The 23,012-nt window shown below is 44.2% G+C and overlaps 2 protein-coding genes across 16 annotated transcripts in view; both read right to left on the bottom strand.

Annotated features, from left to right (window-relative positions):
- LOC108021868 (G-protein coupled receptor 15) overlaps nt 1-23,012 on the bottom strand; it is a 231,391-nt gene that overhangs the window by 50,852 nt on the left and 157,527 nt on the right. The window contains exon 5 of one of the 11 annotated variants that reach the window (XM_050890272.1): nt 3,301-3,677. The exons of 6 other annotated variants lie outside the window; for them this stretch is intronic. In XM_050890272.1, coding sequence (XP_050746229.1) covers nt 3,548-3,677 — 130 coding nt within the window. In that variant the 3' untranslated portion in view covers nt 3,301-3,547. Of the gene's footprint in view, nt 1-3,300; nt 3,678-7,121; nt 7,253-14,630; nt 14,824-17,968; nt 18,356-21,693; nt 21,888-23,012 lie in introns of those variants that run through there. 4 more of the 11 variants (XM_050890267.1, XM_050890270.1, XM_050890269.1 and 1 more) reach the window with 4 other exon arrangements.
- LOC127012075 (uncharacterized) lies at nt 1,745-17,909 on the bottom strand. 5 transcript variants are annotated; one of them, XM_050890277.1, is made up of 2 exons: nt 16,892-17,909; nt 1,745-2,208 (listed from the first exon to the last, which is right to left on the bottom strand). In XM_050890277.1, the coding sequence occupies exon 1, from the start codon at nt 17,652-17,654 to the stop codon at nt 17,085-17,087; it is 570 nt and encodes a 189-aa protein (XP_050746234.1). In that variant the 5' UTR covers nt 17,655-17,909; the 3' UTR covers nt 1,745-2,208; nt 16,892-17,084. The 5 variants fall into 5 exon arrangements, with proteins under 5 accessions (XP_050746234.1, XP_050746232.1, XP_050746235.1 ...); XM_050890275.1 differs by having other exon boundaries at nt 1,745-2,125; nt 16,809-17,909; XM_050890278.1 differs by lacking the exon at nt 1,745-2,208 and adding an exon at nt 9,381-9,602.

Below are 23,012 nucleotides of genomic sequence, written 5' to 3' on the forward strand. Positions count from 1 at the left end.
TGCTCCATGCCCAAAATAGTGACGAGGGCATCGGAACTGACCCACAGCGTCCATCTCCCTGCGCCAGGCGGCAAAGGCTTTGCCTATCTCCTCCGGTAGTCCCACTGGATCTTCTGCCTCCAGATCTCTCTCAATATCAGCTTCGCTAAAATCATCAGGCAGCACAGGAATCCCCAATGGATGGAACATTGACATAAGCAAGCTCGAATACTCCCTCTTTGTAGGGACTCAATCTATACTTAGAAAGCTACTTGGTACTCCACGTTGAATCTGAAGTCGTCCGTGGCTACCAGCCAGCGCATTTAAAGGATTTTCTGCTCAGCCACACCCCATCCGACACTCTTGACTTGTCCAGGTGGTCCCAACGCCGCTTCAACGATGGGTGAGCTGGATGAAAACTGGCATAATTCGAATCCAGCCTCCAATCTCCTTCACTCAGGTAGATACACTGATAAGTTCGCTCTCTATAGCGAAACTGTCCACATAGTCATCGACGTAGTGGTGGTCGATGATGGCTTTGACTGCCCTCGGATCCGAATCTCGAAACTTCAGGGCCTTCAACATCTTCACGTATTGCGCAGCGCTCGGCGTGCAGGCTGCTCCAAACGTCATTACGTTCATCAAGTGCTCATCCGGGTTTCGATCGTCGTTGCCATCTCTCCAAATGAATCGTTGGGAGCACCGATCCTCGGGTCGGATCAGCACTTGGAGGAACATCTCCTTGATGTCACCGCAGACTCTGACTGCTCCTTCCCTGAATTGGAAGAGCACGGCTGGCAAGGGCTTGTAATGCTGAGGCCTCTTGTCCAGCGCCGAAATTAGCGAAATTATTCCCAATAATAAAGAAAACTGGTTTCTAAACGAGAAAAAAATATGCAAAATCAGTTCTGCGAAATGCGCTTACTTTGAGTTGATAAGCCCAAAATGGCAACACTGCTCGACGTGCATTTGCTGATCCGAATTTATTCTCAGAGATCACGGTATCAATAAGAAACTTATTATTTTTCTTTCCATGTACCTATAGGTGGCGAACGTTTCAAAGTTTCTGTCATAAAACTAGTGACATAATTATACAAAAATATCCGTAGTTGCCTATGGCAGCTACAGTTCATAAAATTCTGTTTCACTCAAGCGATATAATTCAAAACACTGTTCTTCCAGTTGGATATTTTGGAGAAGAGTGTCTTTAATTTTACATATGTTTATCAACGAGCTATGGATGCATCGGATCCTATAATTTCGACAGTAAACTTAGAGAGTCGAACTCAAAGACAAAAGGGAATGTGTCTTCCTACTGATGTCATAGAATTGTTATCTAGTTCTACAAATAGTAATGATTACACATTGAAGGAGGATAATAGTTCGGCTGAACTTGAGAATCTTTTTGATTTCTCATGAGCATGAAGTTTCATAGGAGGTGCGTGTGTTGCATTTAAAAAATAAAATGTGTTTAATTAACTTTATATTTACTTTGCAAATTTGTTGAACGAACTACTTTTTAGGTTTTAATGATTTCCTATATTTTAAATTATTAATTAAATTTGTATTAAAACTGCTTAAAACAAATGTTTTTTACTTTTAAAAATATAAAACAAAAATGTACAACTTGGCGAGAATGTAAAAATTAATTTTGTTTCAATGGAAACTTTAATATATTACTATCCAATTTCGAGACAATTTTAAATTTATTATATTTACTTTAAAACTACTAATCTCCTAAAAAATCTAAAAAAAAACACTGTCCAACACATGATCCCTCGGCGCGACTTCCTTCAGGGTATGGCGCAGCACTCGTTTGACCCACTGCGTCATCTCCTCCCATACTCCGCCCTCAGACGGGTTCTATGGGAAATTGAAAACCCATTTAATGCTTCTGCTGAACAACTCACTCTGTATCCTGTCCGTCTCGAACACGTTTGTCAGCTCCCACAAAGTTCTTGCCCTTATCACTCCGCAGTCTATATACTGGTCCTCTACGGCAGACGAAGTTCCTGATCGATATTATGCAGGAATTCGTCGACAGGTCATGCGCCAGCTCCAGATGAATCGCCCTTGTCGTCAGGCACTGGGATTCATCCTCACAATCGATTCCGTAAGACTGTGCCTGTGTGACAGTATAACGGACCTCCTCGCACTGTAAAGCATGCACAGCGCGCTAGACCTCGAATCTCACTCGAGCTGGCGACGTCCTTTCCGCATTCCGCCGACCTTATCTCGTCGAGAAAATATTCCAATTGGGCCTGTCTGATTAACAGGGTCTCCGCGGCCTCACACTCCATTGCAGTGAGTCCATACTCCTCGAGCTCGCTTCTCTGTTTGCGACACCAACGCGCAAACCTCAAGACCCAGGCTGTGGTCCTCGTCAGGCAAGTACAGCTCGAGAATCTCTGGAACGGAATGGCTAATTCATTTGCGGCCACCAATGCAAACTCACTGGGCATCTCCTCTTCATCAGGCGCATCTGGAACACGCTCGCTGGCTGCCTCAATAATGCGGGTCCGCTTAGCCAATGTGATGCCGGGCTAAGGTACGCCTTATTCTGCGACCGCCACGCATCATCCGCTGCGTTCTGGAAAACCTTCGAAGACTGCAAAATCTCCGCCACTCGGTTTCCAACAAACTGCTTGTACCGGCGGTGGGTCCTACCGATCCATCTCAGCACCGTTTTTAAGTTCGTCCACAACACCGTCTCGCTGATATCCACACTGTGCACGTTCTCATCGGCCTCGTACGTGACCCTCCAATAGGCCACCGCCGCGAATGCAGATTGACTTGCATCCACAAACACGTGCAACTTGATGGTCCGAACTGCTCCATGCCCAAAATAGTGACGAGGGCATCGGAACTGACCCACAGCGTCCATCTCCCTGCGCCAGGCGGCAAAGGCTTTGCCTATCTCCTCCGGTAGTGGTTCGTTCCACTGGATCTTCTGCCTCCAGATCTCTCTCAATATCAGCTTCGCTAAAATCATCAGGCAGCACAGGAATCCCCAATGGATGGAACATTGACATAAGCAAGCTCGAATACTCCCTCTTTGTAGGGACTCAATCTATACTTAGAACGCTACTTGGTACTCCACGTTGAATCTGAAGTCGTCCGTGGCTACCAGCCAGCGCATTTAAAGGATTTTCTGCTCAGCCACACCCCATCCGACACTCTTGACTTGTCCAGGTGGTCCCAACGCCGCTTCAACGATGGGTGAGCTGGATGAAAACTGGCATAATTCGAATCCAGCCTCCGCATGTATCTCCTTCACTCAGGTAGATACACTGATAGGTTCGCTCTCTGAGCGAAACTGTCCACATAGTCATCGACGTAGTGGTGGTCGATGATGGCTTTGACTGCCCTCGGATCCGAATCCCGAAACTTCAGGGCCTTCAACATCTTCACGTATTGCGCAGCGCTCGGCGTGCAGGCTGCTCCAAACGTCATTACGTTCATCAAGTGCTCATCCGGGTTTCGATCGTCGTTGCCATCTCTCCAAATGAATCGTTGGGAGCACCGATCCTCGGGTCGGATCAGCACTTGGAGGAACATCTCCTTGATGTCACCGCAGACTCTGACTGCTCCTTCCCTGAATTGGAAGAGCACGGCTGGCAAGGGCTTGTAATGCTGAGGCCTCTTGTCCAGCGAAATTAATTAGCGAAATTATTCCCAATAATAAAGAAAACTGGTTTCTAAACGAGAAAAAAATATGCAAAATCAGTTCTGCGAAATGCGCTTACTTTGAGTTGATAAGCCCAAAGTTGGCGGACTTGATAGTACAAAAAATGGCAACACTGCTCGACGTGCATTTGCTGATCCAAATTTATTCTCAGAGATCACGGTATCAATAAGAAACTTATTATTTTTCTTGCCATGTACCTATATGTGGCGAACGTTTCAAAGTTTCTGTCATAAAACTAGTGACATAATTATACAAAAATATCCGTAGTTGCCTATGGCAGCTACAGTTCATAAAATTCTGTTTCACTCAAGCGATATAATTCAGAACACTGTTCTTCCAGTTGGATATTTTGGAGAAGAGTGTCTTTAATTTTACATATGTTTATCAACGAGCTATGGATGCATCGGATCCTATAATTTCGACAGTAAACTTAGAGAGTCGAACTCAAAGACAAAAGGGAATGTGTCTTCCTACTGATGTCATAGAATTGTTATCTAGTTCTACAAATAGCAATGATTACACATTGAAGGAGGATAATAGTTCGGCTGAACTTGAGAATCTTTTTGATTTCTCATGTAATATTGAACTCGAATCCGAAGAGCATGAAGTTTCATAGGAGGTGCGTGTGTTGTATTTAAAAAATAAAATGTGTTTAATTAACTTTATATTTACTTTGCAAATTTGTTGAACGAACTACTTTTTAGGTTTTAATGATTTCCTATATTTTAAATTATTAATCAAATTTGTATTAAAACTGCTTAAAACAAATGTTTTTTACTTTTAAAAATATAAAACAAAAATGTACAACTTGGCGAGAATGTAAAAATTAATTTTGTTTCAATGGAAACTTTAATATATTACCATCCAATTTCGAGACAATTTTAAATTTATTATATTTAGTATTATTACGTTAAAACTACTAATCTCCTAAAAAATCTAATCTACTTAAAAAAAAAAAATAATTATATGGCAGCTATAGATATATTTGTAATTTTTTTTCATTGGACGTTGATGCTCCATGGTCAGTACAAACAAGTGACCCTTACGACACCAAGCAGTGTTTGTTACGCAGGGAGCCATTCACCGTTTAGGGAAAGTAAACGAAAAAGCGGACAAATCAAATTACTTTTCTTTTTTGACAAAATATAATTTTTCAAAAGTGGTTTGAAATTGATTTGACTGCACCACTGTTAAGTTATCAGCTGTTAAAATCTTTTTTTATTTCAACGAGGTGACAGCTCTACTAAATCACCAATTAATCTTAATAGTTAAAATGGTCAAAAAGTGTACAACTAAGCAAAGGACTGCCGTTTTTGAAATACCATCAAATCAGAGAGGTTTGTAACTTGTGTGTTTGACCTTGATATTGTCCTAATTAATTGTGTTGCTTGTATAAACGTGTGTAAGTTCTAACATAAAAACGAAATTTGTAGGTACTCCAGGACCCACCTCCTCCAGAATCGATCTCGCTTTATGCGTGGAACCCTCCTTGGGCAGCTCCGCATCCAATCTAGCCGTATTCGGCAGGTTAGCTGCTCCCCTGAGCAGATCGTTTGGCGTCAACGGCGCTTTTTGGTCCACATCCACCGGCAAGTTGATGAGCGGACGCGAGTTGACCACATTCTCCGCCTCGATCAGGAACACTGTCCAACACATGATCCCTCGGCACGACTTCCTTCAAGGTATGGCGCAGCACTCGTTTGACCCACTGCGTCATCTCGTCCCATACTCCGCCCTCAGACGGGTTCTATGGGCAGTTGAAAACCCATTTAATGCTTCTGCTGAACAACTCTATCTCTGTATCCTGTCCGTCTCGAACACGTTTGTCAGCTCCCACAAAGTTCTTGCCCTTATCACTCCGCAGTCTATATACTGGTCCTCTACGGCAGACGAAGTTCCTGATCGATATTATGCAGGAATTCGTCGACAGGTCATGCGCCAGCTCCAGATGAATCGCCCTTGTCGTCAGGCACTGGGATTCATCCTCACAATCGATTCCGTAAGACTGTGCCTGTGTGACAGTATAACGGACCTCCTCGCACTGTAAAGCATGCACAGCGCGCTAGACCTCGAATCTCACTCGAGCTGGCGACGTCCTTTCCGCATTCCGCCGACCTTATCTCGTCGAGAAAATATTCCAATTGGGCCTGTCTGATTAACAGGGTCTCCGCGGCCTCACACTCCATTGCAGTGAGTCCATACTCCTCGAGCTCGCTTCTCTGTTTGCGACACCAACGCGCAAACCTCAAGACCCAGGCTGTGGTCCTCGTCAGGCAAGTACAGCTCGAGAATCTCTGGAACGGAATGGCTAATTCATTTGCGGCCACCAATGCAAACTCACTGGGCATCTCCTCTTCATCAGGCGCATCTGGAACACGCTCGCTGGCTGCCTCAATAATGCGGGTCCGCTTAGCCAATGTGATGCCGGGCTAAGGTACGCCTTATTCTGCGACCGCCACGCATCATCCGCTGCGTTCTGGAAAACCTTCGAAGACTGCAAAATCTCCGCCACTCGGTTTCCAACAAACTGCTTGTACCGGCGGTGGGTCCTACCGATCCATCTCAGTACCGTTTTTAAGTTCGTCCACAACACCGTCTCGCTGATATCCACACTGTGCACGTTCTCATCGGCCTCGTACGTGACCCTCCAATAGGCCACCGCCGCGAATGCAGATTGACTTGCATCCACAAACACGTGCAACTTGATGGTCCGAACTGCTCCATGCCCAAAATAGTGACGAGGGCATCGGAACTGACCCACAGCGTCCATCTCCCTGCGCCAGGCGGCAAAGGCTTTGCCTATCTCCTCCGGTAGTGGTTCGTCCCACTGGATCTTCTGCCTCCAGATCTCTCTCAATATCAGCTTCGCTAAAATCATCAGGCAGCACAGGAATCCCCAATGGATGGAACATTGACATAAGCAAGCTCGAATACTCCCTCTTTGTAGGGACTCAATCTATACTTAGAACGCTACTTGGTACTCCACGTTGAATCTGAAGTCGTCCGTGGCTACCAGCCAGCGCATTTAAAGGATTTTCTGCTCAGCCACACCCCATCCGACACTCTTGACTTGTCCAGGTGGTCCCAACGCCGCTTCAACGATGGGTGAGCTGGATGAAAACTGGCATAATTCGAATCCAGCCTCCGCATGTATCTCCTTCACTCAGGTAGATACACTGATAAGTTCGCTCTCTATAGCGAAACTGTCCACATAGTCATCGACGTAGTGGTGGTCGATGATGGCTTTGACTGCCCTCGGATCCGAATCCCGAAACTTCAGGGCCTTCAACATCTTCACGTATTGCGCAGCGCTCGGCGTGCAGGCTGCTCCAAACGTCATTACGTTCATCAAGTGCTCATCCGGGTTTCGATCGTCGTTGCCATCTCTCCAAATGAATCGTTGGGAGCACCGATCCTCGGGTCGGATCAGCACTTGGAGGAACATCTCCTTGATGTCACCGCAGACTCTGACTGCTCCTTCCCTGAATTGGAAGAGCACGGCTGGCAAGGGCTTGTAATGCTGAGGCCTCTTGTCCAGCGAAATTAATTAGCGAAATTATTCCCAATAATAAAGAAAACTGGTTTCTAAACGAGAAAAAAATGTGCAAAATCAGTTCTGCGAAATGCGCTTACTTTGAGTTGATAAGCCCAAAGCTGGCGGACTTGATAGTACAAAAAATGGCAACACTGCTCGACGTGCATTTGCTGATCCGAATTTATTCTCAGAGATCACGGTATCAATAAGAAACTTATTATTTTTCTTGCCATGTACCTATATGTGGCGAACGTTTCAAAGTTTCTGTCATAAAACTAGTGACATAATTATACAAAAATATCCTTAGTTGCCTATGACAGCTACAGTTCATAAAATTCTGTTTCACTCAAGCGATATAATTCTTCACTGTTCTTCCAGTTGGATATTTTGGAGAAGAGTGTCTTTAATTTTACATATGTTTATCAACGAGCTATGGATGCATCGGATCCTATAATTTCGACAGTAAACTTAGAGAGTCGAACTCAAAGACAAAAGGGAATGTGTCTTCCTACTGATGTCATAGAATTGTTATCTAGTTCTACAAATAGTAATGATTACACATTGAAGGAGGATAATAGTTCGGCTGAACTTGAGAATCTTTTTGATTTCTCATGTAATATTGAACTCGAATCCGAAGAGCATGAAGTTTCATAGGAGGTGCGTGTGTTGTATTTAAAAAATAAAATGTGTTTAATTAACTTTATATTTACTTTGCAAATTTGTTGAACGAACTACTTTTTAGGTTTTAATGATTTCCTATATTTTAAATTATTAATTAAATTTGTATTAAAACTGCTTAAAACAAATGTTTTTTACTTTTAAAAATATAAAACAAAAATGTACAACTTGGCGAGAATGTAAAAATTAATTTTGTTTCAATGGAAACTTTAATATATTACTATCCAATTTCGAGACAATTTTAAATTTATTATATTTACGTTAAAACTACTAATCTCCTAAAAAATCTAATCTACTTAAAAAAAAAATAATTATATATCAGCTATAGATATATTTGTAATTTTTTTTCATTGGACGTTGATGCTCCATGGTCAGTACAAACAAGTGACCCTTATGACACCAAGCAGTGTTTGTTACGCAGGGAGCCATTCACCGTTTAGGGAAAGTAAACGAAAAAGCGGACAAATCAAATTACTTTTCTTTTTTGACAAAATATAATTTTTCAAAAGTGGTTTGAAATTGATTTGACTGCACCACTGTTAAGTTATCAGCTGTTAAAATCTTTTTTTATTTCAACGAGGTGACAGCTCTACTAAATCACCAATTACTCTTAATAGTTAAAATGGTCAAAAAGTGTACAACTAAGCAAAGGACTGCCGTTTTTGAAATACCATCAAATCAGAGAGGTTTGTAACTTGTGTGTTTGACCTTGATATTGTCCTAATTAATTGTGGTGCTTGTATAAACGTGTGTAAGTTCTAACATAAAAACGAAATTTGTAGGTACTCCAGGACCCACCTCCTCCAGAATCGATCTCGCTCCCTCCTTGGGCAGCTCCGCATCCAATCTAGCCGTATTCGGCAGGTTAGCTGCTCCCCTGAGCAGATCGTTTGGCGTCAACGGCGCTTTTTGGTCCACATCCACCGGTAAGTTGATGAGCGGACGCGAGTTGACCACATTCTCCGCCTCGATCAGGAACACTGTCCAACACATGATCCCTCGGCGCGACTTCCTTCAGGGTATGGCGCTGCACTCGTTTGACCCACTGCGTCATCTCCTCCCATACTCCGCCCTCAGACGGGTTCTATGGGCAATTGAAAACTCATTTAATGCTTCTGCTGAACAACTCACTCTGTATCCTGTCCGTCTCGAACACGTTTGTCAGCTCCCACAAAGTTCTTGCCCTTATCACTCCGCAGTCTATATACTGGTCCTCTACGGCAGACGAAGTTCCTGATCGATATTATGCAGGAATTCGTCGACAGGTCATGCGCCAGCTCCAGATGAATCGCCCTTGTCGTCAGGCACGTGAACAAGGCGACCCAACGCTTCTCTCTGTGAGGGGATACAGTCACCAGCAATGGCCCAAAGTTCTCCAATCCGGTGTACTTGAATGGCCATCCATCGCTTCGAGTCGATCATCTGGAAGGTGTCCCATTATCGGCGGCATCGGCCGCGTTCGCTGCAACTTGCACTCGTTGCACAGCGAGATTAGTTCCTTCAGCACTCGTCTCATCTTCGTGACCCAGAATCTCGTCCTGATCTGAGCAATCGTCGCATCCACGTTTTGATGCTTCATCTGGGATTCATCCTCACAATCGATTCCGTAAGACTGTGCCTGTGTGACAGTATAACGGACCTCCTCGCACTGTAAAGCATGCACAGCGCGCTAGACCTCGAATCTCACTCGAGCTGGCGACGTCCTTTCCGCATTCCGCCGACCTTATCTCGTCGAGAAAATATTCCAATTGGGCCTGTCTGATTAACAGGGTCTCCGCGGCCTCACACTCCATTGCAGTGAGTCCATACTCCTCGAGCTCGCTTCTCTGTTTGCGACACCAACGCGCAAACCTCAAGACCCAGGCTGTGGTCCTCGTCAGGCAAGTACAGCTCGAGAATCTCTGGAACGGAATGGCTAATTCATTTGCGGCCACCAATGCAAACTCACTGGGCATCTCCTCTTCATCAGGCGCATCTGGAACACGCTCGCTGGCTGCCTCAATAATGCGGGTCCGCTTAGCCAATGTGATGCCGGGCTAAGGTACGCCTTATTCTGCGACCGCCACGCATCATCCGCTGCGTTCTGGAAAACCTTCGAAGACTGCAAAATCTCCGCCACTCGGTTTCCAACAAACTGCTTGTACCGGCGGTGGGTCCTAACGATCCATCTCAGCACCGTTTTTAAGTTCGTCCACAACACCGTCTCGCTGATATCCACACTGTGCACGTTCTCATCGGCCTCGTACGTGACCCTCCAATAGGCCACCGCCGCGAATGCAGATTGACTTGCATCCACAAACACGTGCAACTTGATGGTCCGAACTGCTCCATGCCCAAAATAGTGACGAGGGCATCGGAACTGACCCACAGCGTCCATCTCCCTGCGCCAGGCGGCAAAGGCTTTGCCTATCTCCTCCGGTAGTGGTTCGTCCCACTGGATCTTCTGCCTCCAGATCTCTCTCAATATCAGCTTCGCTAAAATCATCAGGTAGCACAGGAATCCCCAATGGATGGAACATTGACATAAGCAAGCTCGAATACTCCCTCTTTGTAGGGACTCAATCTATACTTAGAACGCTACTTGGTACTCCACGTTGAATCTGAAGTCGTCCGTGGCTACCAGCCAGCGCATTTAAAGGATTTTCTGCTCAGCCACACCCCATCCGACACTCTTGACTTGTCCAGGTGGTCCCAACGCCGCTTCAACGATGGGTGAGCTGGATGAAAACTGCCAGCCTCCGCATGTATCTCCTTCACTCAGGTAGATACACTGATAAGTTCGCTCTCTATAGCGAAACTGTCCACATAGTCATCGACCTAGTGGTGGTCGATGATGGCTTTGACTGCCCTCGGATCCGAATCCCGAAACTTCAGGGCCTTCAACATCTTCACACGCAGCGCTCGGCGTGCAGGCTGCTCCAAACGTCATTACGTTCATCAAGTGCTCATCCGGGTTTCGATCGTCGTTGCCATCTCTCCAAATGAATCGTTGGCAGCACCGATCCTCGGGTCGGATCAGCACTTGGAGGAACATCTCCTTGATGTCACCGCAGACTCTGACTGCTCCTTCCCTGAATTGGAAGAGCACGGCTGGCAAGGGCTTGTAATGCTGAGGCCTCTTGTCCAGCGAAATTAATTAGCGAAATTATTCCCAATAATAAAGAAAACTGGTTTCCAAACGAGAAAAAAATGTGCAAAATCAGTTCTGCGAAATGCGCTTACTTTGAGTTGATAAGCCCAAAGCTGGCGGACTTGATAGTACAAAAAATGGCAACACTGCTCGACGTGCATTTGCTGATCCGAATTTATTCTCAGAGATCACGGTATCAATAAGAAACTTATTATTTTTCTTGCCATGTACCTATATGTGGCGAACGTTTCAAAGTTTCTGTCATAAAACTAGTGACATAATTATACAAAAATATCCTTAGTTGCCTATGACAGCTACAGTTCATAAAATTCTGTTTCACTCAAGCGATATAATTCAGAACACTGTTCTTCCAGTTGGATATTTTGGAGAAGAGTGTCTTTAATTTTACATATGTTTATCAGTTTGTCAGTTTATCAGTTGTTTATGTAAACTTAGAGAGTCGAACTCAAAGACAAAAGGGAATGTGTCTTCCTACTGATGTCATAGAATTGTTATCTAGTTCTACAAATAGTAATGATTACACATTGAAGGAGGATAATACTTTGGCTGAACTTGAGAATCTTTTTGATTTCTCATGTAATATTGAACTCGAATCCGAAGAGCATGAAGTTTCATAGGAGGTGCGTGTGTTGTATTTAAAAAAATAAAATGTGTTTAATTAACTTTATATTTACCTTGCAAATTTGTGGAACGAACTACTTTTTAGGTTTTAATGATTTCCTATATTTTAAATTATTAATTAAATTTGTATTAAAACTGTTTAAAACAAATGTTTTTTACTTTTAAAAATATAAAACAAAAATGTACAACTTGGCGAGAATGTAAAAATTAATTTTGTTTCAATGGAAACATTAATATATAACAATCCAATTTCGAGACAATTTTAAATTTATTATATTTAGTATTATTACGTTTAAACTACTAATCTCCTAAAAAATCTAATCTACTTAAAACGTTGGACGTTGATGCTCCATGGTCAGTACAAACAAGTGACCCTTATGACACCAAGCAGTGTTTGTTACGCAGGGAGCCATTCACCGTTTAGGGAAAGTAAACGAAAAAGCGGACAAATCAAATTACTTTTCTTTTTTGACAAAATATAATTTTTCAAAAGTGGTTTGAAATTGATTTGACTGCACCACTGTTAAGTTATCAGCTGTTAAAATCTTTTTTTATTTCAACGAGGTGACAGCTCTACTAAATCACCAATTACTCTTAATAGTTAAATTGGTCAAAAAGTGTACAACTAAGCAAAGGACTGCCGTTTTTGAAATACCATCAAATCAGAGAGGTTTGTAACTTGTGTGTTTGACCTTGATATTGTCCTAATTAATTGTGGTGCTTGTATAAACGTGTGTAAGTTCTAACATAAAAACGAAATTTGTAGGTACTCCAGGACCCACCTCCTCCAGAATCGATCTCGCTTTATGCGTGGAACCCTCCTTGGGCAGCTCCGCATCCAATCTAGCCGTATTCGGCAGGTTAGCTGCTCCCCTGAGCAGATCGTTTGGCGTCAACGGCGCTTTTTGGTCCACATCCACCGGCAAGTTGATGAGCGGACGCGAGTTGACCACATTCTCCGCCTCGATCAGGAACACTGTCCAACACATGATCCCTCGGCGCGACTTCCTTCAGGGTATGGCGCAGCACTCGTTTGACCCCCTGCGTCATCTCCTCCCATACTCCGCCCTCAGACGGGTTCTATGGGCAATTGAAAACCCATTTAATGCTTCTGCTGAACAACTCACTCTGTATCCTGTCCGTCTCGAACACGTTTGTCAGCTCCCACAAAGTTCTTGCCCTTATCACTCCGCAGTCTATATACTGGTCCTCTACGGCAGACGAAGTTCCTGATCGATATTATGCAGGAATTCGTCGACAGGTCATGCGCCAGCTCCAGATGAATCGCCCTTGTCGTCAGGCACGTGAACAAGGCGACCCAACGCTTCTCTCTGTGAGGGGATACAGTCACCAGCAATGGCCCAAAGTTCTCCAATCCGGTGTACTTGAATGGCCATCCATCGCTTCGAGTCGATCCTCTGGAAGGGGTCCCATTATCGACGGCATCGGCCGCGTTCGCTGCAACTTGCACTCGTTGCACGGCGAGATTAGTTCCTTCAGCACTCGTCTCATCTTCGTGACCCAGAATCTCGTCCTGATCTGAGCAATCGTCGCATCCACGTTTTGATGCTTCATCTGGGATTCATCCTCACAATCGATTCCGTAAGACTGTGCCTGTGTGACAGTATAACGGACCTCCTCGCACTGTAAAGCATGCACAGCGCGCTAGACCTCGTCCTTTCCTTTCCGCATTCCGCCGACCTTATCTCGTCGAGAAAATATTCCAATTGGGCCTGTCTGATTAACAGGGTCTCCGCGGCCTCACACTCCATTGCAGTGAGACCATACTCCTCGAGCTCGCTTCTCTGTTTGCGACACCAACGCGCAAACCTCAAGACCCAGGCTGTGGTCCTCGTCAGGCAAGTACAGCTCGAGAATCTCTGGAACGGAATGGCTAATTCATTTGCGGCCACCAATGCAAACTCACTGGGCATCTCCTCTTCATCAGGCGCATCTGGAACACGCTTGCTGGCTGCCTCAATAATGCGGGTCCGCTTAGCCAACGTGATGCCGGGCTAAGGTACGCCTTATTCTGCGACCGCCTCGCATCATCCGCTGCGTTCTGGAAAACCTTCGAAGACTGCAAAATCTCCGCCACTCGGTTTCCAACAAACTGCTTGTACCGGCGGTGGGTCCTACCGATCCATCTCAGCACCGTTTTTAAGTTCGTCCATAACACCGTCTCGCTGATATCCACACTGTGCACGTTCTCATCGGCCTCGTACGTGACCCTCCAATAGGCCACCGCCGCGAATGCAGATTGACTTGCATCCACAAACACGTGCAACTTGATGGTCCGAACTGCTCCATGCCCAAAATAGTGACGAGGGCATCGGAACTGACCCACAGCGTCCATCTCCCTGCGCCAGGCGGCAAAGGCTTTGCCTATCTCCTCCGGTAGTGGTTCGTCCCACTGGATCTTCTGCCTCCAGATCTCTCTCAATATCAGCTTCGCTAAAATCATCAGGCAGCACAGGAATCCCCAATGGATGGAACATTGACATAAGCAAGCTCGAATACTCCCTCTTTGTAGGGACTCGATCTATACTTAGAACGCTACTTGGTACTCCACGTTGAATCTGAAGTCGTCCGTGGCTACCAGCCAGCGCATTTAAAGGATTTTCTGCTCAGCCACACCCCATCCGACACTCTTGACTTGTCCAGGTGGTCCCAACGCCGCTTCAACGATGGGTGAGCTGGATGAAAACTGGCATAATTCGAATCCAGCCTCCGCATGTATCTCCTTCACTCAGGTAGATACACTGATAGGTTCGCTCTCTATAGCGAAACTGTCCACATAGTCATCGACGTAGTGGTGGTCGATGATGGCTTTGACTGCCCTCGGATCCGAATCCCGAAACTTCAGGGCCTTCAACATCTTCACGTATTGCGCAGCGCTCGGCGTGCAGGCTGCTCCAAACGTCATTACGTTCATCAAGTGCTCATCCGGGTTTCGATCGTCGTTGCCATCTCTCCAAATGAATCGTTGGGAGCACCGATCCTCGGGTCGGATCAGCACTTGGAGGAACATCTCCTTGATGTCACCGCAGACTCTGACTGCTCCTTCCCTGAATTGGAAGAGCATGGCTGGCAAGGGCTTGTAATGCTGAGGCCTCTTGTCCAGCGAAATTAATTAGCGAAATTATTCCCAATAATAAAGAAAACTGGTTTCTAAACGAGAAAAAAATGTGCAAAATCAGTTCTGCGAAATGCGCTTACTTTGAGTTGATAAGCCCAAAGTTGGCGGACTTGATAGTACAAAAAATGGCAACACTGCTCGACGTGCATTTGCTGATCCGAATTTATTCTCAGAGATCACGGTATCAATAAGAAACTTATTATTTTTCTTGCCATGTACCTATATGTGGCGAACGTTTCAAAGTTTCTGTCATAAAACTAGTGACATAATTATACAAAAATATCCTTAGTTGCCTATGACAGCTACAGTTCATAAAATTCTGTTTCACTCAAGCGATATAATTCAGAACAATGTTCTTCCAGTTGGATATTTTGGAGAAGACTGTCTTTAATTTTACATATGTTTATCAACGAGCTATGGATGCATAGGATCGACAGTAAACTTAGAGAGTCGAACTCAAAGACAAAAGGGAATGTGTCTTCCTACTGGTGTCATAGAATTGTTATCTAGTTCTACAAATAGTAATGATTACACATTGAAGGAGGATAATAGTTTTTCTGAACTTGAGAATCTTTTAGATTTCTCATGTAATATTGAACTCGAATCCGAAGAGCATGAAGTTTTATAGGAGGTGCGTGTGTATTTAAAAAAATAAAATGCGTTTAATTAACTTTATATTTACCTTGCAAATTTGTGGAACGAACTACTTTTTAGGTTTTAATGATTTCCTATATTTTAAATTATTAATTAAATTTGTATTAAAACTGTTTAAAACAAATGTTTGTTACTTTTAAAAATATAAAACAAAAATGTACAACTTGGCGAGAATGTAAAAATTAATTTTGTTTCAATGGAAACTTTAATATATAACTATCCAATTTCGAGACAATTTTAAATTTATTATATTTAGTATTATTACGTTCAAACTACTAATCTCCTACAAAATCTAATCTACTTAATAAATATAATTGTTTAAAAAAAAGCAATTATATGGCAGCTATAAGATATATATGTTTTCTTTTTCATTGGACGTTGATGCTCCATGGTCAGTACAAACAAGTGGCCCTTACGACACCAAGCAGTGCTTGTTACGCGGGGAGACATTCACCGTTAAGGGAAAGTAAACGAAAACGCGGACAAATCAAATTACTTTTCTTTTTTGACAAAATCCATTTTTTCAAAAGTGGTTTAAAATTGATTTGACTGCACCACTGTTAAGTAATCAGCTGTTAAAATCTTTTTTATTTCAACGAGGTGACAGCTCTACTAAATCACCAATTACTCTTAATAGTTAAATTGGTCAAAAAGTGTACAACTAAGCAAAGGACTGCCGTTTGACCACATTCGGACGCGAGTTGACCACATTCTCCGCCTCGATCACGAACACTGTCCAACACATGATCCCTCGGCGCGACTTCCTTCAGGGTATGGCGCAGCACTCGTTTGACGCACTGCGTCATCTCCTCCCATACTCCGCCCTCAGACGGGTTCTATGGGCAATTGTATCATTCTGTATCCTGTCCGTCTCGAACACATTTGTCAGCTCCCACAAAGTTCTTGCCCTTATCACTCCGCAGTCTATATACTGGTCCTCTACGGCAGACGAAGTTCCTGATCGATATTATGCAGGAATTCGTCGACAGGTCATGCGCCAGCTCCAGATGAATCGCCCTTGTCGTCAGGCACGTGAACAAGGCGACCCAACGCTTCTCTCTGTGAGGGGATACAGTCACCAGCAATGGCCCAAAGTTCTCCAATCCGGTGTACTTGAATGGCCATCCATCGCTTCGAGTCGATCCTCTGGAAGGGGTCCCATTATCGGCGGCATCGGCCGCGTTCGCTGCAACTTGCACTCGTTGCACGGCGAGATTAGTTCCTTAAGCACTCGTCTCATCTTCGTGACCCAGAATCTCGTCCTGATCTGAGCAATCGTCGCATCCACGTTTTGATGCTTCATCTGGGCTTCATCCTCACAATCAATTCCGTAAGACTGTGCCTGTGTGACAATATAACGAACCTCCTCGCACTGTAAAGCATGCACAGCGCGCTAGACCTCGAATCTCACTCGAGCTGGCGACGTCCTTTCCGCACTCCGCCGACCTTATCTCGTCGAGAAAATATTCCAATTGGGCCTGTCTGACTAACAGGGTCTCCACGGCCTCACACTCCATTGCAGTGAGTCCATACTCCTCGAGGTCGCTTCTCTGTTTGCGACACCAACGCGCAAACCTCAAGACCCAGGCTGTGGTCCTCGTCAGGCAAGTACAGCTCGAGAATCTCTGGAACGGAATGGCTAATTCATTTGCGGCCACCAATGCAAACTCACTGGGCATCTCCTCTTCATCAGGCGCATCTGGAACACGCTCGCTGGCTGCCTCAATAATGCGGGTCCGCTTAGCCAATGTGATGCCGGGCTAAGGTACGCCTTATTCTGCGACCGCCACGCATCATCCGCTGCGTTCTGGAAAACCTTCGAAGACTGAAAAATCTCCGCCACTCGGTTTCCAACAAACTGCTTGTACCGGCGGTGGGTCCTACCGATCCATCTCAGCACCGTTTTTAAGTTCGTCCACAACACCGTCTCGCTGATATCCACACTGTGCACGTTCTCATCGGCCTCGTACGTGACCCTCCAATAGGCCACCGCCGCGAATGCAGATTGACTTGCATCCACAAACACGTGCAACTTGATGGTCCGAACTGCTCCATGCCCAAAATAGTGACGAGGGCATCGGAACTGACCCACAGCGTCCATCTCCCTGCGCCAGGCGGCAAAGGCTTTGCCTATCTCCTCCGGTAGTGGTTCGTCCCACTGGATCTTCTGCCTCCAGATCTCTCTCAATATCAGCTTCGCTAAAATCATCAGGCAGCACAGGAATCCCCAATGGATGGAACATTGACATAAGCAAGCTCGAATACTCCCTCTTTGTAGGGACTCAATCTATACTTAGAACGCTACTTGGTACTCCACGTTGAATCTGAAGTCGTCCGTGGCTACCAGCCAGCGCATTTAAAGGATTTTCTGCTCAGCCACACCCCATCCGACACTCTTGACTTGTCCAGGTGGTCCCAACGCCGCTTCAACGATGGGTGAGCTGGATGAAAACTGGCATAATTCGAATCCACCCTCCGCATGTATCTCCTTCACTCAGGTAGATACACTGATAAGTTCGCTCTCATAGTCATAGACATAGTCATCGACGTAGTGGTGGTCGATGATGGCTTTGACTGCCCTCGGATCCGAATCCCGAAACTTCAGGGCCTTCAACATCTTCACGTATTGCGCAGCGCTCGGCGTGCAGGCTGCTCCAAACGTCATTACGTTCATCAAGTGCTCATCCGGGTTTCGATCGTCGTTGCCATCTCTCCAAATGAATCGTTGGGAGCACCGATCCTCGGGTCGGATCAGCACTTGGAGGAACATCTCCTTGATGTCACCGCAGACTCTGACTGCTCCTTCCCTGAATTGGAAGAGCATGGCTGGCAAGGGCTTGTAATGCTGAGGCCTCTTGTCCAGCGAAATTAATTAGCGAAATTATTCCCAATAATAAAGAAAACTGGTTTCTAAACGAGAAAAAAATGTGCAAAATCAGTTCTGCGAAATGCGCTTACTTTGAGTTGATAAGCCCAAAGTTGGCGGACTTGATAGTACAAAAAATGGCAACACTGCTCGACGTGCATTTGCTGATCCGAATTTATTCTCAGAGATCACGGTATCAATAAGAAACTTATTATTTTTCTTGCCATGTACCTATATGTGGCGAACGTTTCAAAGTTTCTGTCATAAAACTAGTGACATAATTATACAAAAATATCCTTAGTTGCCTATGACAGCTACAGTTCATAAAATTCTGTTTCACTCAAGCGATATAATTCAGAACAATGTTCTTCCAGTTGGATATTTTGGAGAAGACTGTCTTTAATTTTACATATGTTTATCAACGAGCTATGGATGCATAGGATCGACAGTAAACTTAGAGAGTCGAACTCAAAGACAAAAGGGAATGTGTCTTCCTACTGGTGTCATAGAATTGTTATCTAGTTCTACAAATAGTAATGATTACACATTGAAGGAGGATAATAGTTTTTCTGAACTTGAGAATCTTTTAGATTTCTCATGTAATATTGAACTCGAATCCGAAGAGCATGAAGTTTTATAGGAGGTGCGTGTCTATTTAAAAAAATAAAATGCGTTTAATTAACTTTATATTTACCTTGCAAATTTGTGGAACGAACTACTTTTTAGGTTTTAATAATTTCCTATATTTTAAATTATTAATTAAATTTGTATTAAAACTGTTTAAAACAAATGTTTGTTACTTTTAAAAATATAAAACAAAAATGTACAACTTGGCGAGAATGTAAAAATTAATTTTGTTTCAATGGAAACTTTAATATATAACTATCCAATTTCGAGACAATTTTAAATTTATTATATTTAGTATTATTACGTTCAAACTACTAATCTCCTACAAAATCTAATCTACTTAATAAATATAATTGTTTAAAAAAAAGCAATTATATGGCAGCTATAAGATATATATGTTTTCTTTTTCATTGGACGTTGATGCTCCATGGTCAGTACAAACAAGTGGCCCTTACGACACCAAGCAGTGCTTGTTACGCGGGGAGACATTCACCGTTAAGGGAAAGTAAACGAAAACGCGGACAAATCAAATTACTTTTCTTTTTTGACAAAATCCATTTTTTCAAAAGTGGTTTAAAATTGATTTGACTGCACCACTGTTAAGTAATCAGCTGTTAAAATCTTTTTTATTTCAACGAGGTGACAGCTCTACTAAATCACCAATTACTCTTAATAGTTAAATTGGTCAAAAAGTGTACAACTAAGCAAAGGACTGCCGTTTGACCACATTCGGACGCGAGTTGACCACATTCTCCGCCTCGATCACGAACACTGTCCAACACATGATCCCTCGGCGCGACTTCCTTCAGGGTATGGCGCAGCACTCGTTTGACGCACTGCGTCATCTCCTCCCATACTCCGCCCTCAGACGGGTTCTATGGGCAATTGTATCATTCTGTATCCTGTCCGTCTCGAACACATTTGTCAGCTCCCACAAAGTTCTTGCCCTTATCACTCCGCAGTCTATATACTGGTCCTCTACGGCAGACGAAGTTCCTGATCGATATTATGCAGGAATTCGTCGACAGGTCATGCGCCAGCTCCAGATGAATCGCCCTTGTCGTCAGGCACGTGAACAAGGCGACCCAACGCTTCTCTCTGTGAGGGGATACAGTCACCAGCAATGGCCCAAAGTTCTCCAATCCGGTGTACTTGAATGGCCATCCATCGCTTCGAGTCGATCCTCTGGAAGGGGTCCCATTATCGGCGGCATCGGCCGCGTTCGCTGCAACTTGCACTCGTTGCACGGCGAGATTAGTTCCTTAAGCACTCGTCTCATCTTCGTGACCCAGAATCTCGTCCTGATCTGAGCAATCGTCGCATCCACGTTTTGATGCTTCATCTGGGCTTCATCCTCACAATCAATTCCGTAAGACTGTGCCTGTGTGACAATATAACGAACCTCCTCGCACTGTAAAGCATGCACAGCGCGCTAGACCTCGAATCTCACTCGAGCTGGCGACGTCCTTTCCGCACTCCGCCGACCTTATCTCGTCGAGAAAATATTCCAATTGGGCCTGTCTGACTAACAGGGTCTCCACGGCCTCACACTCCATTGCAGTGAGTCCATACTCCTCGAGGTCGCTTCTCTGTTTGCGACACCAACGCGCAAACCTCAAGACCCAGGCTGTGGTCCTCGTCAGGCAAGTACAGCTCGAGAATCTCTGGAACGGAATGGCTAATTCATTTGCGGCCACCAATGCAAACTCACTGGGCATCTCCTCTTCATCAGGCGCATATGGAACACGCTCGCTGGCTGCCTCAATAATGCGGGTCCGCTTAGCCAATGTGATGCCGGGCTAAGGTACGCCTTATTCTGCGACCGCCACGCATCATCCGCTGCGTTCTGGAAAACCTTCGAAGACTGAAAAATCTCCGCCACTCGGTTTCCAACAAACTGCTTGTACCGGCGGTGGGTCCTACCGATCCATCTCAGCACCGTTTTTAAGTTCGTCCACAACACCGTCTCGCTGATATCCACACTGTGCACGTTCTCATCGGCCTCGTACGTGACCCTCCAATAGGCCACCGCCGCGAATGCAGATTGACTTGCATCCACAAACACGTGCAACTTGATGGTCCGAACTGCTCCATGCCCAAAATAGTGACGAGGGCATCGGAACTGACCCACAGCGTCCATCTCCCTGCGCCAGGCGGCAAAGGCTTTGCCTATCTCCTCCGGTAGTGGTTCGTCCCACTGGATCTTCTGCCTCCAGATCTCTCTCAATATCAGCTTCGCTAAAATCATCAGGCAGCACAGGAATCCCCAATGGATGGAACATTGACATAAGCAAGCTCGAATACTCCCTCTTTGTAGGGACTCAATCTATACTTAGAACGCTACTTGGTACTCCACGTTGAATCTGAAGTCGTCCGTGGCTACCAGCCAGCGCATTTAAAGGATTTTCTGCTCAGCCACACCCCATCCGACACTCTTGACTTGTCCAGGTGGTCCCAACGCCGCTTCAACGATGGGTGAGCTGGATGAAAACTGGCATAATTCGAATCCAGCCTCCGCATGTATCTCCTTCACTCAGGTAGATACACTGATAAGTTCGCTCTCATAGTCATAGACATAGTCATCGACGTAGTGGTGGTCGATGATGGCTTTGACTGCCCTCGGATCCGAATCCCGAAACTTCAGGGCCTTCAACATCTTCACGTATTGCGCAGCGCTCGGCGTGCAGGCTGCTCCAAACGTCATTACGTTCATCAAGTGCTCATCCGGGTTTCGATCGTCGTTGCCATCTCTCCAAATGAATCGTTGGGAGCACCGATCCTCGGGTCGGATCAGCACTTGGAGGAACATCTCCTTGATGTCACCGCAGACTCTGACTGCTCCTTCCCTGAATTGGAAGAGCACGGCTGGCAAGGGCTTGTAATGCTGAGGCCTCTTGTCCAGCGAAATTAATTAGCGAAATTATTCCCAATAATAAAGAAAACTGGTTTCTAAACGAGAAAAAAATGTGCAAAATCAGTTCTGCGAAATGCGCTTACTTTGAGTTGATAAGCCCAAAGTTGGCGGACTTGATAGTACAAAAAATGGCAACACTGCTCGACGTGCATTTGCTGATCCGAATTTATTCTCAGAGATCACGGTATCAATAAGAAACTTATTATTTTTCTTGCCATGTACCTATATGTGGCGAACGTTTCAAAGTTTCTGTCATAAAACTAGTGACATAATTATACAAAAATATCCTTAGTTGCCTATGACAGCTACAGTTCATAAAATTCTGTTTCACTCAAGCGATATAATTCAGAACAATGTTCTTCCAGTTGGATATTTTGGAGAAGACTGTCTTTAATTTTACATATGTTTATCAACGAGCTATGGATGCATAGGATCGACAGTAAACTTAGAGAGTCGAACTCAAAGACAAAAGGGAATGTGTCTTCCTACTGGTGTCATAGAATTGTTATCTAGTTCTACAAATAGTAATGATTACACATTGAAGGAGGATAATAGTTTTTCTGAACTTGAGAATCTTTTAGATTTCTCATGTAATATTGAACTCGAATCCGAAGAGCATGAAGTTTTATAGGAGGTGCGTGTGTATTTAAAAAAATAAAATGCGTTTAATTAACTTTATATTTACCTTGCAAATTTGTGGAACGAACTACTTTTTAGGTTTTAATAATTTCCTATATTTTAAATTATTAATTAAATTTGTATTAAAACTGTTTAAAACAAATGTTTGTTACTTTTAAAAATATAAAACAAAAATGTACAACTTGGCGAGAATGTAAAAATTAATTTTGTTTCAATGGAAACTTTAATATATAACTATCCAATTTCGAGACAATTTTAAATTTATTATATTTAGTATTATTACGTTCAAACTACTAATCTCCTACAAAATCTAATCTACTTAATAAATATAATTGTTTAAAAAAAAGCAATTATATGGCAGCTATAAGATATATATGTTTTCTTTTTCATTGGACGTTGATGCTCCATGGTCAGTACAAACAAGTGGCCCTTACGACACCAAGCAGTGCTTGTTACGCGGGGAGACATTCACCGTTAAGGGAAAGTAAACGAAAACGCGGACAAATCAAATTACTTTTCTT

This window comes from Drosophila biarmipes, unplaced genomic scaffold (genome assembly GCF_025231255.1).
Source record: "Drosophila biarmipes strain raj3 unplaced genomic scaffold, RU_DBia_V1.1 ptg000019l, whole genome shotgun sequence".
In the NCBI taxonomy this organism is placed as follows: Eukaryota; Metazoa; Arthropoda; class Insecta; order Diptera; family Drosophilidae; genus Drosophila; species Drosophila biarmipes.